This window comes from Myotis myotis, unplaced genomic scaffold (genome assembly GCF_014108235.1).
Source record: "Myotis myotis isolate mMyoMyo1 unplaced genomic scaffold, mMyoMyo1.p scaffold_m19_p_10, whole genome shotgun sequence".
NCBI lineage: Eukaryota > Metazoa > Chordata > Mammalia > Chiroptera > Vespertilionidae > Myotis > Myotis myotis.
The window spans coordinates 64055680-64074374 of NW_023416314.1; the positions used below are offsets into that span (position 1 = coordinate 64055680).

The following is an 18695-nucleotide window of genomic DNA, read 5'->3' on the forward strand; positions in this document are numbered from 1 at the left end:
TTCTCTTCTTTTTCTCTCTACCACCCTCCATCTTCCATATCAGCTGACCCAGAGGGCACAGCTTACTCCTCCTCAGACACCGACACCACCATCAACCACGGCCCTGATGGACCCTTTGATGCAGCCCTTCAACTCGCTGACGCTTCGGGAAGCCTGTCGCCAGTGACACCGCCTGCTAACCAGACCAACAAAAACAATCAAACCAACAACTTGAGGACAGCTGAAATCCCTTGACTGAAAAGGCCGGCAACCTTCTACAGGAATGGGGCTCCTTGTGCGCTCCATCCACTATGTTTATAGTTATGCTCACTGTCATTGCTTGCCAGTCTTCTTCCGAGTTTTAAACGGCCCAATCTGAGAGGTGGCCACTGATTTGCATGCGCTATCATTTAAAAAATAAAAAAGGGGGAATTTGCTGGAAGCCGGCCCATGCTTGCTGCTTGACACAGTCGCTGCAGGATAGAAACATCTGCACAGCATATGTTTCAAGGGACCTGGCGTATATAGCATACTGTTCTTAATATGTTTGCTCCCCTTAGCGCTGTGTGTTTTAACCAAGGTCACCTCTCCGAGAAAGGTTGTTTCCCCAGGTAGGAATTTTTCCCTGAAGTCAGGGAGGGGATGCCTCTCCTAGAAAGGTTGTTTCCCCAGGTAGGAATTTTTCCCTGAAGTCAGGGAGGGGATGAAACTTCTTAACTAAGTGCCAGGCGGGTAGTTAATCACTACAAACAATCATGCTTAAGCTACATAATCTTTACTCCCTGGAATGGAGATAAGAAACGCCCTAACCTTTGTAATAGAAATTGACAGGATTAAAATCAACTGGTATAAATACGGATGTAACAAGACAATAAACAGCAGAACCTCTCTGGAGATCCAGACCAGAACTTGGCTGGAGATCCTGGCTAGAGATCCTGGCTAGGCTGCTGATCAACTGAACGCTGTCTCTGTGTCATTCCTTCTTCGCCGACTCCATCCACACCTTTGGGGACCCCTGGACCTGCTGGGGTTGGACTCCGGCAGTAAACAGAGAAGTGAAATAAACGTTATCAGGTTTTAGGCCAACACACATAAAGGAAGACAAAACATTTGGAATAAAGTACACAGCATAGGTAATCTATACTAATAAAAGGGTAATATGCTAATTAAACCGGGTGTCTTCCAGATGCCCATTTGGACCAAGCTGCAGCGGTTCAATGGCTGTGAGGGCCAGGGCTCAGGCAGCTGTAAGCCCCAGCGGCTGCAAGGCCCAGGGTTCAGGTAGCCGTGGCCGTTCAGCAGTGGCAGCAACAGCAGGGTGATGGGGGCGGCACCTTCCCCTGATTGGCCTGGTCGCCTCCGCATAGGGAGGTCAAACCATGTCTTAGGCCCAATCCCTGTGAGAGGGGGCAGGCCGGGCTGAGGGCCCCCCCCCCTCAGTGCAGGAATTTTCATGCACCCGGCCTCTAGTATAGTCAATAATGTTGTATTATCTATGTTTGATGTTAGATGGGTGCTAGACTGATCGGTGTGATGACTTCGTAAAACATTATATAAATGTCTTACTAATATGTTGTTCACCTGAAACTAATATAATATTGTATGGCAAATGTAATTGAAAATTTAAGAATAAATAAAATGTGCTAATAAAATAAAAATGTTAAATACATTAGAAAATATGATAAAACAGCATTTAATTAGAAGAGCAAGTTTTTAAAAAAAAATTGGACATACAGTTCAGTAAGTTCAATACACAGAGATTCTCACTTTCTATCTTTTAAAATGAGGTATAATTTACAAACACACAGATCTTAAGTTACAATTCCGTTGGGTTGAAACAAGTTTACACTTATGGAACCTATATCATTTTCAAAGAAATAGAACAATATTATCATTTCTGATAGCACTTCATAAATGTTAGCTTATTTAACTTAAAAACAAAAACACAAGAGTGGGTACTATTATTCACCCTTCCTATAGATGAGGAAACTGAAACACAGAGATTAGACAACTGGACAAACACTAGTAAATGGATGCAACCCTGGGACACAAGCAGATTCCCAAACCTGTAGAACCAGCTTTCTGAATATGCCACCAAGAGGGAGGGACTGCCTCTGGATCCCACACCAGCTAACAGAAATTTCCCACTCCTGCCAGCCTTTAAAAGGGCAAGTCCTGCATTAAATGCTTCAGCTTAATGATTTCTGTAGAAAATTTACCAAAACACGCTTTGCAGGTCTGAGCTGTGCGTGCAAGGGTAAAGGGGATTTTATATTCTGGAAAAGTCTGCTGCCTCCCATCTGTTCCTGGGGACCAGTCTGCGTGGAGTTCACCTTCCAGGTGAGAACTCATTTCACTGGAAAGAACCACTGCTTTGGGAAACCCACCCCCGGCCCTTCTCCCTTTTCTCCTACAGCAAATGACGTTGGTGGTTTTACAGAAGTGTTGAGTTTATTTAGTGATACTTGGACCATGGGAAAGGGAGTCTATTCCCTTTGAGAGAAAACGTTTCTGCACCTACTATGTACAGAGCAGATCTATGGTGGAAAAATTCTCAGGAGGACTAAGTCAGTTCTCCATTCTGAACAAAGAAATGTGACGAAGGGATTTTGGAAGCTAGTGGGAGAAGGGAGAGGTAATAACATTGGCAAGAATGGATTCTTGGTCCTAGTAACATTTATTTAGCACCAAGTGTATAGAGATACTATGCAGATGTTGTTTTGTTTTGGGGGGAAACAGTCTAAAGGAGGCAGCTTGTTCCTTGAATAAATGTTGACCAGGAGAATAAAGTACTCTGTTAAAATCAGAGAGAAAATATTCAGACCAGATGTACTATTCATTTAAATCATGTGTGTGTGTATGTGTGTGGGGGGGGGGGTGGGGGGGAGCTAAGGAGATAATTTAAAAGATTTTATCTATAGTGCTCTGACCATAAAATAGGTTTTTTAAATTTTAAAATTTTGTTTAATATATTTGAATATTATTGAAAACTTAAAAATAAGCCTTTCTTTTCTTCCAGCAATTACACTTCTAAAAACTTTATCTTAAGAAAATAAACATGGATGCATATTTACAGAATCTGTTCAACAGAAAATTATTAACAATAGAGAAAAACAGTTAGCAACCCTAATGTCCAATAATAGGAGACTGGTTCAAAATATGTATGGTACATGCCTGCAATGAAATAATAAAAATAGAATATCTGTAATTTATAATAATGAAATATATATTAACTATATATAGATATTTTTTAACATTCATGTTCTAAAATATTTGATGACATGGATTCTGTCATTTTAAATTTAAAAAGTTACAAAATTATATATATATATATATATATATATTTATATATATATATATATATCATGACCTTATTTTTGTAAAAAATAAAACAATGTGTAAAAACAAATGGATACATATTCTCAAGTTAATATGTATCCGTATTAACTGGATAGTGGAATTTTTCTTTATAAAATAGTTTTTATTATTTTATTTTCCCTTCTAAATTTTATTTTCTATATTCTTAAAATTCCCATGCATATTATATATTGAATTATATAAACACAGATATACATATTATAATTAAAAACTATGTACTATTTTCTGTTCCACATTTTCTCCTTTTGTTTTAATACTGTCCCTTGTGCATGCCTGTGTTGTATCATAGTTCTTATGGTAATGGCTCCTTGCAGTTGCAATTTAATAACAGGTCATATTTATGTAACCTTATTCTAGTGACAAAAGAAACTGTGTCTTATTTTTTCCTATTTGTTGATGTTGCTTTATAAAACTGCTTTCTACAACTCCAACTCATTTTCCTTGTTTGAGTTGTCCCTTTTGAAGACATGTCCAGTAAGGGGAAGACTGGGTCTAAAGCGCCTTCTTTGTGGACTTTGCCCACTGCCAAGGCTGAAAGCTCACATAAGCTGTTTTAGAGCCACTAAAGTTTCAGAAACGTCTAAGATGAAGAAAATGTTCTCTCTCTTAAGTATGATGAAGGTTTCATGGACTTATAATGTGTTAAATCTATAGACTTGTTCACATTATATGCTTTCAGTTATGTCCATTTAAATTACTCAGTGTGCCCTAGCTGGTTTGGCTCAGTGGATACAGTGTTGGCCTGCAGACTAAAGAGTCCCAGGTTTGATTCAGGTCAAGGGCACATGCCTGGGTTGTGGGCTCCATCCACAGTAGGGGTCTGCAGGAGGCCTCTGATCAATGATTCTCTCTCATCATTGATGTTTCTATCTCTCTCGCCCTCTCCCTTCCTCTCAGAAATCAATAAAAATATAATTTACAAAATAAAATAAATTACTGAGCTTTAAAGTTGTTTTTAAAAGAGACAACAAAAATCATAACGATGCTAGAAAAGACTTTCCTCTCCCCCATCTGAGCAGTAGTGTTAAGGGAGATAAAATGGCTGTTATTTTCCCTGAAAGGACTGACAAGCAACTGAGGGTGTGGGACAGGACACATGCACATGAAAAAGTCAAGAACATTCACATGTGCAATTTCAAACCTGCTCAAACAGCAGGTGCCAAAGAGTAAATGAGATCTTTAGAACCAGAAATATTTTCCCATTGAAAACAACCACCACTGGTCCCATCTCTATAGTTTCTGTAGTTGATCATTCACAAAGGACATGTGTTTCTGGAAGGAAGGAAGGAAGGAAGGAAGGAAGGAAGGAAGGAAGGAAGGAAGGAAGGAAGGAAGGAAGGAGAGAGAGAGAGAGAGAGAGAGAGAGAGAGAGAGAGAGAGAGAGAGAGAAAGAAAGAAAGAAAGAAAGAAAGAAAGAAAGAAAGAAAGAAAGAAAGAAAGAAAGAAAGAAGAAGAGAGAGAGGAGGGAGAGAGGGAGGGGAAGGGCGGGGAGGAGAGGAGAGGAGAGGAGAGGAGAGGAGAGGAGAGGAGAGGAGAGGAGAGGAGAGGAGAGGAGAGGAGAGGAGAGGAGAGGAGAGGAGAGGAAGCCAACAACGTCCTGGCCTAAGGTCTGGGAAGCCAGAGTGCCTCAGCACTAAAGGGATGAGTACATCAAACAATATATTCTCTGCTTCCTTCGGGGAATGATGTTAATCATGACACATAAATACTATTCTGTGTCAGGCACTTACTAAGAAATTCCCATGGGCTTTTTTATTCCCTTGATGCCAGTGCCTGGATTACTCATTTAATCCCCACAAACTATCTCTCAGTAAGTGTTGGTGTTATTCTCAGGACACTATTCACACTGAAAACACTCACACTGTGAGCTAGGTTAAAGTTACACTGCATTTCTTAAATAAACAAAAAAACAAACAAAAAATAATCCAATGGGCTGAGCTAAAATACTGTGTGGTTAGCTGCCAGTAATGATAATAATGACAGTAATGAAAATAATAAGTTTGAGTTATTATATGCTAGAAACTCTACTATGCACTTAATATGTATTAACTCACTTAACCATCACTATGATTTTCTTTCTATTTCTAAACCAACAAGGTGTTCAGTTAGGTTTTTGTAAGAAATTTCAGACAGACACCAGTTTGTGAGGATAAAGCCAGTTGATGAGAATAAAACACAGAAGGGAGGTAGCCTGGAGCTGAGGAACACCTTTAATTTTTGGCAAAAGTTGCAAGTCGATGGCTTTCTTGTCACAGCTGCTCTGTCCTCTCATATTTCTGTTTCTCTGTGTTGAGGAGCTCACCCTCCTGGTGACTGGGCAGGCGCTGCTCCTTTTTCCTGAAGTAAGCACCAGTGAGATGTTGGGGATTTTCACCTCCCCTCTGTGTTTGTTCTCACCAGTGGGCTTTATCCTCACACACTGGTGTACTAAATTTCTTACAAAAAAACTAATTAAACACTGATACCGGTCTTGGTAGAGGTGCCGGTGATGAATTTCTGGTGTGTTCTATGCAGAGGAAATTGATTAAGGCACAGAGGTGCAGACATTAAGGCCCCTGCTCAGCTGCTTCAGGAAAACCACTCCCTTGACTCCATGGTGCCTAGGGAGGACCATCAGAATGGTCCCGGGAGTGATGCTGGCCCACAGTCTTCTCACATGCAGACCAAAGGGCTTCTTGTTGTGGCTCAACAGCTTTGGAGGCACATCTTCAGTGGGGTAGTATCTAGGCATTTTGCGAAGTGTAAATGGGCACCACCTTTTGGGCACCACCTTTCTTGTCACTACCAGCTGGGTTTGTGACAGCAGCAAGAACTTTCTCCGTTTTCATTTCAATCCAGGATTTAGCTACTGAATACTTCCACTTGTGCATGGCCTTTAGGAATACATAGCCGACCAGGAATATCTGCCAATTCCTCTGACCAGGACAGGGTTTCACCTCTGTGGGGCTCCCTCTTCTTACACATATTACCTTGGGGTTACCCTTCTTGACCTTGTCACCAGCATCAGCCTTCTTGGCTCCAGGTTTCTCTTCCTTAGTATCCAGCTTCTCAGCTTCTTCAACCTCCATCTTGCAAGATGGGAAGGAGAGAATAATTTTCTAGGTAGAATCTGTTTTCATTAGGATTCATGAGTAAACCATGGAACCAAGAGGGTAAGTAACTTCTCCAAGACTACAGAGTTTGTTAGTGGTGGCACTGGGGACATCGCTGACTGCAACCTAATCCCCAAAATGCACTGCATATTTAAAGAACATATTTGTTAACATAAATGTGTATTAAATAAAAATTCAGGGCAGTGTAAGAAAGGGAAGTGAACATTTTCAAAAACAGAACCAAGTGCTTTCTGCCATCCTCCTGCTTCCTTGGTGTTACTGAGGACTTCAGTATGGGTAACATCAATAGAGGGCACCGAAGAAGGTCCTGGACATTAGCATAGAACCTGCTACTCTAGTGTCTTGGTGGTGGTTCCACCTGAACTTTTATGGTGCTCTCCTGCGTAGTAATGGTAGAAATCTAGTGTGACTCTACTTTCTCTCCCCCCAAGGCAGTTATTTTAGAAGTGGGCAGACTTATCTTACCTGCTACCTTCTAAGATTCAGGTAAAGGTGTGTGAATCTAATTCCTATGGGTTCAACATTTTCTCATCCTGACTGTTTCTTGATCCTCCCTCTAGGCTAAAATACCTGCCAAGATGCTCCACTTGCAGGGTCCACAGATGCTGCAGATGCTAGAAAAATCCTTGAGGAAGAGCCTTCCTGAGTCCTTAAAGGTGAGAGTGAGACAACCTCAGGGAGAGAAAGGGTTGTATATTCTTTTGATAGAAGTGGGGGGGAAAATGATCTTTTAATGAGCAGCTATTTTGTGGTGGAAATTCACTTATGCTCCATCTCATTTACACTCATGTTCACATCACCTCTTTTACAAGGGAAGTATATAATGAAACTTCTTTGTACTATCTTTGCTACTTCATGTGAACAAATTAAAAGTTTAAGAAATAGCTATAATTGATTTGGCTTAGTAGGTAAGCGTTGGCCTAAGGACTGAAGGGTCCCTGGTTCTATTCTGGTCAAGGGCACCTGCCTGGGTTGTGGGCTTGATCCCCAGTTGGGGGCATACAGGAGGCAGCCAATCAATGATTCTCTCTCATCATTGATGTTTCGCTCTCTTTCCTTCTCCCTTCCTCCCTGAAATTAATAAAAATATATTAAAAAGAAAAGTTTAAGAAATAAGGTTTGTTCATCCATGTCATAGAATGCTCTAAAGTCATTAAAATTATTTATATTTATTGGAAAAGAAACATGATTAGAATGTATTAATTCAATGGAGAGAAACATTTTGAAATTACATTTATCTGAAATTTTTCATTTTGTAAAATTTCTTGTGTGTGTACATGAATAGTAGAAAATCTATTAAAAGATTTTTTCAGAAACCAAGATGGTGGCATAGGTAAACACCGGAGATTGCTGCCTCGCACAACCACTTCAAGAATACAAATAAAAGACAGAACGGGCATCATCCAGAACCACAGGAAGGCTGGCTGAGTGGAAACACTACAACTAGAAGGAAAGAGAAAAGCATACTGAGACTCAGAGGAGCTGTGGTGCGGAAGTTAAGTGCAGAGGTACGGAGGCGGACGCAGATAGGGCTGGTGGCTGAGGACACGGTTGGCTTTTTCAATCAGGAGGGAGTCTCAAGCTCCTGACTCCTCTGAACTCCAGTTCTGGGCAAGTCTCTGGGGACCCAGACTGATATGGGGAGAGGCTAGACTGTCTGGCATTGGTCGCATCTCGAGGGCGGCTTTCTCTCAGAGGTGCTTGCAGCGATTACCAGGACACTGAGACTTGGGGCCTCTTAGGGAAAGACTGATGATCAGCCATAGCTGTTTGCTCCACCCTATTGATCCCCTGGGACCCCGCCCCAACCAAATTGTGCAGGGAGGCTTTTGCATATGAAAGACCTGGCCCTTTGCAATCTGAAAATTACCTAACAAACTTGTAGCTGGCCCAAGGCCCCAGGGCAACTTGCATTGCTGCACAGCTGAGCTCCTGCTAAGTAGCCTCAGGCAAAGGCTAGATTAGCACCTCCTGAGAGATCCAGGAGCCAGTGTACCCGGTGGTCAGAGTGGGACCATCCAGATTGCAGCTCCTCAGACCCATAAGGGACATACTCAGGGGGCAGACTCAGTGAGCACCAAAGCCCCATTGAAGCAAGTCTTTCCCCGGAGGAGTGTATCCAGCACAGAAGTTCTCCCACTGCAGACACAGCTGATTCTCACAGACAATTGGCCTGGAGGTCAATTCCTCCCAGTGTTACCTACAACAATCAAGGCTTAGCTACAACAAGACTGTGCACAAAGCCCACAAGGGGGTGCACCAAGAGTGTCCACCTCAGGTAATTGGGGAGGCTGAGCCACTGGGCCCTATAGGACACCTAGCACAGAAAGCCACTCCATCAACACAGGGAAGCACAAAAAATGCGGAGACAAAGAAACAGCTCAAAAATGACAGAAATGGAGGAAAGCAAACTACTGGATATAGAGTTCAAAACCACACTTATAAGGTTTTTCAAGAATTTTCTAGAAACCGCCCATAAATTTAGTGAGACACTGAAGGATATGAAAAAAGACCAACTAGAAATTAAGCATACACTGACTGAAATAAAGAATATTATACAGAGATCCAACAGCTGAGAAGAGTATCCCAAGAATCAAGTCAAGGATTTGAAATACGAAGAAGCAAAAAATACCCAACCACAAAAGCAAAAAGAAAAACGAATCCAAAAATATGAAGATAGTATAAGGAGGCTCTGGGAAAACTTCAAGCACACCAACATCCGAATTATAGGGGTGCCAGAAGAAGAGAGAGAGCAAGATATTGAAAACCTATTTGAAGAAATAATGACAGAAAACTTCCCCTACCTGGTGAAAGAAATAGACTTACAAGTCCAGGAAGCACAGAGAACCCCAAACAAAAGGAATCCAAAGAGGACCACACCAAAGCACATCATAATTAAAATACCAAGAGCAAAAGACAAAGAGAGAATCTTAAAAACAGCAAGAGAAAGACAGTCAGTTACCTACAAGGGAGTACCCATACGACTGTCAGCTGATTTCTCAACAGAAACTTTGCATCCCAGAAGGGAGTGGCAAGAAATATTCAAAGTGATGAATACCAAGAACCTATAACCAAGATTACTTTATCCTGCAAAGCTATCATTCAGAATTGAAGGTCAGAAAAAGAGCTTCACAGATAAGGAAAAGCTAAAGGAGTTCATCACCACCAAACCAGTATTATATGGAATGCTGAAAGGTATAGAAGAAGAAGGAGGAGGAGGAGGAGGAGGAGGAGGAGGAGGAGGAGGAGGAGGAGGAGGAGGAGGAGGAGAGGAAGAAGAAGAAGAAGAGAGAAGAAGAAGAAGAAGAAGAAGAAGAAGAAGAAGAAGGAGGAGGAGGAGGAGGAGGAGGAGGAGGAGGAGGAGGAGGAGGAGGAGGAGGAGGAGAAGAAGAAGAAGGAGAAGGGGAAGGGGAAGAAGAAGAAAAAGATAAAGATACAAATTATGAACAACAAATACACATCTATCAACAAGTGAATCTAAAAATCAAGTGAATAAATAATATGATGAACAGAATAAACTGGTGATTATAATAGAATGAGGGGCATAGAAAGGGAGTGGACTGACTATTCTCGGGGGGGGAAAGGGGTGTGGGGGATGCAGAAAGAGACTGGACAAAAATCGTATACCTATGAATGAGGAGAGTGCGGGGGGGGGGGGCGGTAAGGTTAGAGGGTGGGGTGGGAACCGGGTGGAGGGGAGGTATGGAGGGAAAAAAGGAACAACTGTATTAATCTTAACAATAAAGATTTAATTTTAAAAAAAGATTTTTTCACCTTTTTAAAAATTGAGATATAATTGACATACATTACATTAAATGTTTGTTAAATTCTACAATGGGAGAGTTCATCATTTTTATTCATAAATTTTATTAGTCTGAATATTTTACATTGTGAATATATTTCTAAAAGATACATTGATTGAGACAAAACACTGAAACTTAAAATTGCTTGGCAGAAATACTCATTAGAGAGTATTTCATAGAAATATAAAATTTGATGATAAAATTTCATGATTTCATAGAAATAAACCTGTCCTGATCAAATAAGTTACTTACCATTCTTTCCTAATACAAGGGTGGGAAAAGTAGTTTTACAGTTATGAGTACATGAAACAGAGTTAATAAAGCTATTATAATAAACATAACCTGCACTTTTTTTCAGATAAACAATTATAAACCTACTTTTACCAACCCCTGTACATTGACCCTCCCACTTTCTTGTGATGCTGCAGGTTTATGGGACCATCTTCCACATGAACCAGGGAAACCCATTCAAGCTAAAGGCTCTGGTGGACAAGTGGCCTGATTTTAATACAGTAGTTGTCCGTCCTCAGGAGCAGGTAAGGTGTCAGATATGGAATGAATGTGCATCTATGTATGTATTTGCTAGGTGTTTATATGCACCTGGCAGTGTGGGAGACCTGGGCATATAGAAATGAATCCCTAGAATAGTAAATAGTCCCTGTCCTCAAAAATTCCACAGCCTGGAAGAGAATACAGATGAGTCCACAGATAAATTACAGCATGGTCTGAAATGTGCGGCAAGAGGAGAATTGAATGAAATGATTGTCTAACCACTCTGCTGTGTACCTGAATCTAATCTATATAATAAAAGCCTAAAATGCAAATTGAGCGAACAACGCAATGACTGGTGGAACGACTGGTTGCTATGATGCACACTGACCACCAGGGGGCAGATGCTCAAAGCAGGAGCTGCTCCCAACCCGCAGGCCCCAGGCAAGCCAAGGCAGGTGCAAGCGGGGGCCCCCCTGATCACCCCACCAGTTGCCCCGCAGAGGGAGGCGACCAGCAGCATTGGGGAGGTGGTGCTGACTGGCGAGCAGGCTACCGCTGCCCCCTGATTACCCCACCCATTGCCCCACAGATCGGCCTTGATTGCTGGCCAGGCCTCGGGATCTTACCCATGCACGAATTTCATGCACCGGGCCTCTAATATAAAATAATATTGAAGAGCAACTATAATTGGAAAATAAACTTTATTATGAAAAAAAGTAACAGGTGGGAAGCTGATTAAAATTATACAGGAGACATTTTCGTACTCACTCATTGTTTTAATTTATTTTCAAGACAGGACCCCAAATGGAATCCTAGTTATGCTGAACACCAAGCACCCTTCATTATTTCCTTTTTTTAATTTAAATTCTTTATTGTTTAAAGTATTACATAAGGCTCCTTTTCCCCTATTGACCTCTCCCCGGCCGCCCCCACCCCCAGCACATGACCTCTTCCCCTCCCCACCCCGTCTGTGTCTCTTGGTTTTGCTCATATGCATGCATATAAATCCTTTAGTTGATCTCTTAATCCCTTACCCTCCAACCTCCCTCATAGGTAAGGTTTGTTCGATGCTCCTATGACTCTGGTTCTATTTTTGTTCCTCAGTTTATGTTGTTCATTATATTCCACAAATGATTGAGATCATGTGATTTTTATCTTTCTCTGACTGGCTTATTTCACTTAGTATAATGCTCTCCAGTTCCATCCAATGCTGTTGCAAATGGTAAGAATTCCTTCTTTTTTACAGTAGCATAGTATTCCATTATTTCTTGCCTCTAGTTTATGGCAAGAGAGGCACCCAATGGAAGATTGTGCTAATGTAAGATTATGTTGATGGCATAGACAAAAGGCTGATCTTCTGTTAAAAATATTAAAGCAACATTTCTCAGATTCGACATCTTTATTGGTGTGAATCAAACCCTAGTTCCATTGTTAACTCTTAACCTATGGAGAAAAATTATTTTTTATCTTTTAAAAATATCAACCTTGAACCACACCAACTCACTAGTGCTAACTCAAAACTTCTCCTTGTGGTACTGCATTCCCATTGAGAGGCTGAATGGTATTTTAATCAACTGTCATCAATAAAGTCAATAAAACAGGGCATTTAAAAAATTACATGTAGTAGAGGTTGCAGGGAAAAGACCAGAAATGCTTCCTAGTGGAAAATTTACCAAAGCTGTATGTCAAGGATAAATAAGGTTGTGTTTGTTTTTTTTATAGAGGGTCAGGACAGGACTTCATCCAAAGCAAACAAATTACAAATTGTGAGACATAATGTCTAAAACAACACAGCAATTTAGGGAATGTTAAGAGCAAAATGCCATGGTTGTAGTTGTTGGTTACATATTGTGATAATTTTTAAAAATTAATAAAATTAAATAGTTGAAATATTTCAAAACTAAAAATCCTATAAATAAAAGCCTAATATGCTAAGTGTCCAGTGGTACGTTCAACCAATTAAAGCATAATATGCTAATGATATGCTAAGGCCACTCAACCGCTTGCTATGACATGCACTGACCACCAGGGCACAGATGTTCCAACTGGTAGGTTAGCTTGCTACTGGGGTCTGGACAGTTGGGACTGAGCAAGATGGACCAGACATGTATTGGAGCCCTCGGGGGTCCATCTCTGGCTGGTCAACTTCCCATGTCCTTCCACGGCCCCAATCATGCACTGGTGGGGTCCTTCTGTCTGGCCTGCACCTTCTCACAATCCGCGACCCCTCTGGGGATGTTAGAGAGCTGGTTACAGCCCGATCCCAGAAGCCAGGCTGAGGGACATCACTGGTGCACGAATTCATGCACTGGGCCTCTAGTTTATTAACATTAAAATATTGAACTTGTATATAACTTGTATAGAAGTAAAACTGGTAAAAGAAAAATAGTTCACCAAATTAAATAATTTGGAAAAAAAAGACTGTATTATTGGTAAAAACCTCAATGAGAAGTATTATTTGAGCTACTTTCAAAAACACAGTTTTAAAAATAAAGTTTTCCATCTTATGAGAGTCAATTGACATAATTGTGTATGTTTCAGATGTGCAATGTGTATATTTGATGCACACATGTATTGCAAAATGATCATTACCATGACACCTCCATCATGATACATAATGACTATTTCTTTCCTATGGTGAATATATTTAAGATTTTCTCTCTTAGCAGCTTTCAAGAAAGCCCACTGCATGGGAGAATATATTTGCCAATGTTATCACCGATAAGGGTTTAATCTCCAACATTTACAGGGAATTCATACAACTTAAAAAAAGGAAGATAACAAGATGAACAAAAACAAATCCAGAGACAGAGAAGCATCGATCAGACCGTCAAACCTCAGAGGGAAGGTAGGGGAGGGTGGGGGTATGGGGGAGAGATCTACCAAAAGACTTATATGCAAGAATATAGGCCTAACCAATGGACACAGACAACAGGTTGGTGAGGGCATGAGTGGGGGCGTCAGGGGGGTAATGGGGGGGTAAGGACGCATATGTAATATCTTAATCAATTAAGAAATTTGAAAAAGAGTATATAATACAGTATTACTAACTACAATCACCATGCTGTACATTAGATCCTCAGAACTTATTCATCTTATAACTTTTTTTTTTGTTTCATCATTCATAGGTGGGTTTTCAAGTCTGTTACCTCCATCAGTTTTGACAGAGACATGTTCAGAGCCCACATTTTGTAGAAATCTTTGGTCTACAGCAAGATTTATATTTTTGGCCAAAGATTTTCACTGATGGTTTACTCTCTACTTCAGTTTTGCAAATGTTAGCTAAATACTTTATTTGATTTTAGTTTTGAAAATGTTGCATCTTTATTTAGAAAACCATATTGATGTTTAGAAAGTTCTGACAATTGCATCTGACTGTTCCTAAGAATTTGCATAGCATGGTAGAATGTGAACATTTCCCTAATCTGATTTGTTTAAAAATCATAAGAGAACACAAAGTATCTTTGTTTTTGTTTTGTTTTGCTTTGTTTTTCTTTTGTTTACTGAAGCCTTTGGCGCTTACACATTTACAACCATAACATGTACAAAAAAGCATTTTACTAAAAGTCTGACTGTCCTGTGCTTTTTGAAAGAAATGTTAAATTCTAAATGGGTCATTTTGGTTCGAAATTTTAAAGCAAGAGCTGAGTTCAGAATAGTATTATTCAGGAAATTTTTAAATATGAATTGAATAAGGAAGTCCTTGACTTGACTTCATAACCTAAAAAATTCCTCAATAAAAGTAATACACCAACAAAACACCTGATATTTAAAAATAACAGAGCATAATGGAACATGTACAACCGGTATGGCAATCACAAAATACAAATATTTTGGTTGATTCTGCCTTTCCCAATGCAAACAGGACATGGTAGATGACCTTGATCACTACACCAATACTTACCAAATCTACTCCAAGGACCCCAAGAACTGTCAGGAAGTGCTTGGCTCGCCAGAAGTCATCAATTGGAAACAGCATTTGCAGATCCAAAGTAAGTAAGAGGAATGGGAAGTGTGCTGACTCACTTCTCTGTCCTCATAATTTCCCGTATGATTCATATATTTCTCTATACAGTGGGGCCTTGACCTATGAGTGTCCCGACTAAAGAGTTTTTTTGAGATATGAGCCATCTCTCGGCCGATTTTTTGCTTTGAGTTGCAAGCTCAAAAAAATTCAGATTACGAGCCAGCTTCAGATAGCCCACCGCTAGTTGGCGCAGCGAACGTCACAGTGATTTGACATACGAGTAATTTGAGTTATGAGCTCCGTCATGGAATGAATTAAACTTGTAAGTCAAGGCCCCACTGTACTTCAGACCCTCAGCCTGCTATCAATTTTTTACTCAGCTGTGAATATAACTGTAGTGGGGAAAAACACCCTCAAAGCTAGCAAAAAATGGGCTTAGTATAGGAAACATAATTTTTTGATAGCCACGAATTTATTTTGCAGACATATCCATAATCCCTTAGGTTGGTTGAGTGCCAGGGCAGAGCTTCCCCTAGGACAGCGGTTCTCAACCTGTGGGTCCCGACCCCTTTGGGGGTCAACCGACCCTTTCACAGGGGTCACCTAAGACGATCAGAAAACACATATACAATTACATATTGTTTTTGTGATTAATCACTATGCTTTAATTATGTTCAATTTGTAACGATGAAATTGGGGGTTACCACAACATGAGGAACTGTATTAAAGGGCCGCGGCACTATGAAGGTTGAGAACCACTGCCCTAGGGCCTTCCATGCCAGGAATAAGAATGACAACTCGTGCCATAAAGTACCTCCTAGGTCATTAAAGAAACCGCATGATTATGAGCATGTCTTCCAGAATCACACTCCCTTGGATGGCATTTGTCTGTTACTTGCTATGTCATCTTAGCCACTAGAATTATCCTCACTGAGTCATATATAAAAACAAGGATAACAATGGTAGCTAAAGCACAAGGGTGTTGAAAAGATTAGATAACATATTGAATAGGAATTGTGTAGCACAATACCTGGATGTGTCAATTAACTTGGACTGCAAAGCAAACCTCAGAATTCTGTGAAACAACATTTGGACTGGGCTTTGCAAGACAGTTCTTCTGCTGGTTTCACCCAGATTTACTCATATGGCTGCAGGGTGTTAATGAATGGACTATGCACTAGTTGCTCTAGCATGGCCTCATTCACATGCCTGAATGACAGTTCTGGCTGTCGGTGCTGGCTACCTTGATGACAGCATGATAGGAGCACAAGTCCTCAGCTGACTAGCTTAATCCTATCCATATGGTGTTGGTCTCAAGGAAATCAGGAGCACAAAGAAAGCCAATGGTGCAAGCCCTCTTTAACCTCTCTCTGCATCAAGTGTACTCTTTTCCATTGGCAAAATCAAGCTGTATGGCCAAGGTCAGATGCATTACAGGAGGGGACGATTCCAGGGAAAAGACACAAAGAGACATGGGCACATTGTGGGTTATTCCTACAACAATCTACCATACTATGAACAGAGTAAGTGCACATGAGATGTTGGCTACTATAGTTTGTATAATGACTCTCCTGTGATTATGAAAACAATACGTTCATGTGGCCCCGAAAAATAAGTTCCAGTCTTGGCATTGCACCAATGGTGTAACTATGGTTGTGAATGAATCTTTGAGGACCTTCATTACACAAATCTTGACTACGTGATGCCCGATCACACATTGGCAGTACCAAGCCAGAACATAGGTTTTTAGACTGTAAATGTAGACATGTACCACTCTACTGGACAGCTTCTCCATAAAATGCACTGAAATAGTTGCATGTCTCCTCAAAACCCCATCTAGGTTCCCAGTCCAACCTGAATGAGGTGATACAAAATCTCGCAGCCAGCAAATCCTGCAAAGTCAAGCACACAGAGCGCTTTCTCTATGCGGAACTGGCTGACACTGTAAAGAAGCTAATTCCTTCTCTGTTTGATGTAAAGAACTTACCACCTGGTGATGGCAAACCCAAGGCCATGTAAGTTTGAGATATGTCACTGCATACTCACACCTCCCATTCCTGAAGTAGCCTCCCAACGTCTCTTCCTGCTTTCACTCTTGCTTCCCTACAGTCAATATTCTTCAAAGCAGCCAAATCATTGTTTTCAGAAATGTATCATAGACAATACAGACAAGAACAGATATAATAAGTACTCATGGACTTTACTTTTCTCTTGGAACTTCCATAGCAATCAAGAAATGTTTAAACTCTCATCCCTGGATGTTACCCATGCTGCCCTGGTGAATAAATTCTGGCATTTTGGTGGCAATGAGAAGAGCCAGAGATTCATCGAGTGCTGTATCCAGAAGTTCCCCACGTTCTGTCTGCTGGGGCCTGAGGGGAACCCTGTGTGCTGGGGCCTGATGGACCAGACAGGAGAGGTACGCATGGCAGGCACCCTGCCTGAGTACCGGAAGCAGGGTCTCATCTCCTATGTCATCTATATCCAGACCCAGGCTCTTAACAACCTTGGCTTCCCCATATATTCTCACACTGACAAGAATAACAAAATAATGCAGAAAATGAATTACAATCTGCATTATATCCACATGCCCTGTACCTGGAACCAGTGGTACTGTGTGCCTCTGTGATGCCGTCCTACAAACAAGTATCAGATGGTCCCCAACATGTGGCTGGAGCAATGGATGGGTGGGTAGAGAAAGAATAAATTGTACATAATTGTAATTATCAGTAAAGCAGTGGGCTCTGGGGAGGCAGTGTGAATGTCCAATACCATGGTCCCTGCACTCAAGTCACTGCTGGCTTCCCTTAGATGTATCAGGTTGAAGCAGCCTCAGGCACTCCACATGGTTTAGTTCCCCCACGCTTCCGGGGATCTCCATGACACTCTCATCAGCTACATGCTGCCCAGAATGGCTTCTCCTAGAACTCCTATTGTGTGGATCTGTAGAGCCTTGCCAGATTTTCCAGAGACAGGTAATAATTTTTGAGCATTATGACTTACTCTTCTCTCTTTCTATGGTCTTTCTCCTAATGATCAGCAAGTGCACTCTGCTCAGTAGGTCTGTAGAGATTATCCTCTCCTCTGATTACTGCTTTCTCGATACATTAAAGGATTACACACTAATATGTATGAAATACTAGGTTAAACATAGTGTACTTGATATGGCAGGGAGAGTTTCGAAGAAAAAGACTAACTTATATTAGCCTATCCCCTCCTCACTCCCACATCAGGGAAAATGATTCACTGTTGCTTCTAACAGCAGAACTTTTCTATATCTACCCAAACCCCAAACAATAAAGAGATTTTGTGTTTGATTGTACAAGTTGAAGTGAAGTGGTTTGTGATGGGAAGAGCCTGGGTTGGGCTTATGGAGAGTGGGAAGACCCAGACCCAGGGAGGTGGCTATTTATTGAGAAGAGAGAAGGTTAGGGGAGGGCAGTACATCGTGGTACCTACTGTTTCACTTGACCTTGGCACATTATTTCAGGATGCCTAAATTCTATGCAGACCAGACAATAGTCTCATGGGAAAGTCTGGTTGGTGGTATGGAGCAATTTTTGTCCTGGTTGGATCAGGGTAGTTGGGAGAGTTTCCTGCCCCAACATTTCAATAGGAACAGCACTAAACCTTGGCACTGGGCAACAAAGAGAGCACTGTACTGAACATAGTCATCTGGATTAAGAGCCTGTGTGCTTTTGGTCCATCTACAACTAGAATTAGGCTGTGGAATTGAAGATGAAGGCCCCACAAACAGAGAAACCAATGTGTGAGGTTTAATTTCTTCTCCACTCAAAAGAGTGGTGGCTCAGGTTAGAGAAGGGATTCTCAACCTTGGTACAATGGGCGTTATAGAGTGGACAATTCTTTGTTAAGGGGCATCCTGTGCATTTATAGGATATGGAGCGGGATCCCTGCTCACAACTCACTGGATGTCAGTAACACTTGCCATTCCAGTTATGA

At 41.1% G+C, this 18695-nt stretch overlaps 1 protein-coding gene and 1 pseudogene across 1 annotated transcript; one reads left to right on the forward strand and one right to left on the reverse strand.

Annotated features, from left to right (window-relative positions):
- The first annotated feature begins 2225 nt into the window (after positions 1 to 2225).
- Positions 2226 to 17430, forward strand: LOC118663701 (glycine N-acyltransferase-like). The gene is made up of 6 exons (XM_036323574.1): positions 2226 to 2319; positions 7031 to 7126; positions 10702 to 10809; positions 14631 to 14757; positions 16573 to 16747; positions 16959 to 17430. The coding sequence occupies exons 2-6, from the start codon at positions 7049 to 7051 to the stop codon at positions 17359 to 17361; spliced, it is 891 nt and encodes a 296-aa protein (XP_036179467.1). The 5' UTR covers positions 2226 to 2319; positions 7031 to 7048; the 3' UTR covers positions 17362 to 17430.
- Positions 5483 to 6425, reverse strand: LOC118665447 (annotated as a pseudogene).
- Positions 17431 to 18695: the final 1265 nt, after the last annotated feature.

What these genes read in the sequence shown, in the direction of transcription:
- LOC118663701 (XM_036323574.1), top strand. Translation starts at nt 7,049, where the DNA reads ATGCTCCACTTGCAGGGTCCACAGATGCTGCAGATGCTAGAAAAATCC. An exon ending in GCCTTCCTGAGTCCTTAAAG is followed by an intron (nt 7,127 to 10,701) that starts GTGAGAGTGAGA and finishes GTGATGCTGCAG; the next exon opens with GTTTATGGGACCATCTTCCA. An exon ending in GATGGCAAACCCAAGGCCAT is followed by an intron (nt 16,748 to 16,958) that starts GTAAGTTTGAGA and finishes GAACTTCCATAG; the next exon opens with CAATCAAGAAATGTTTAAAC.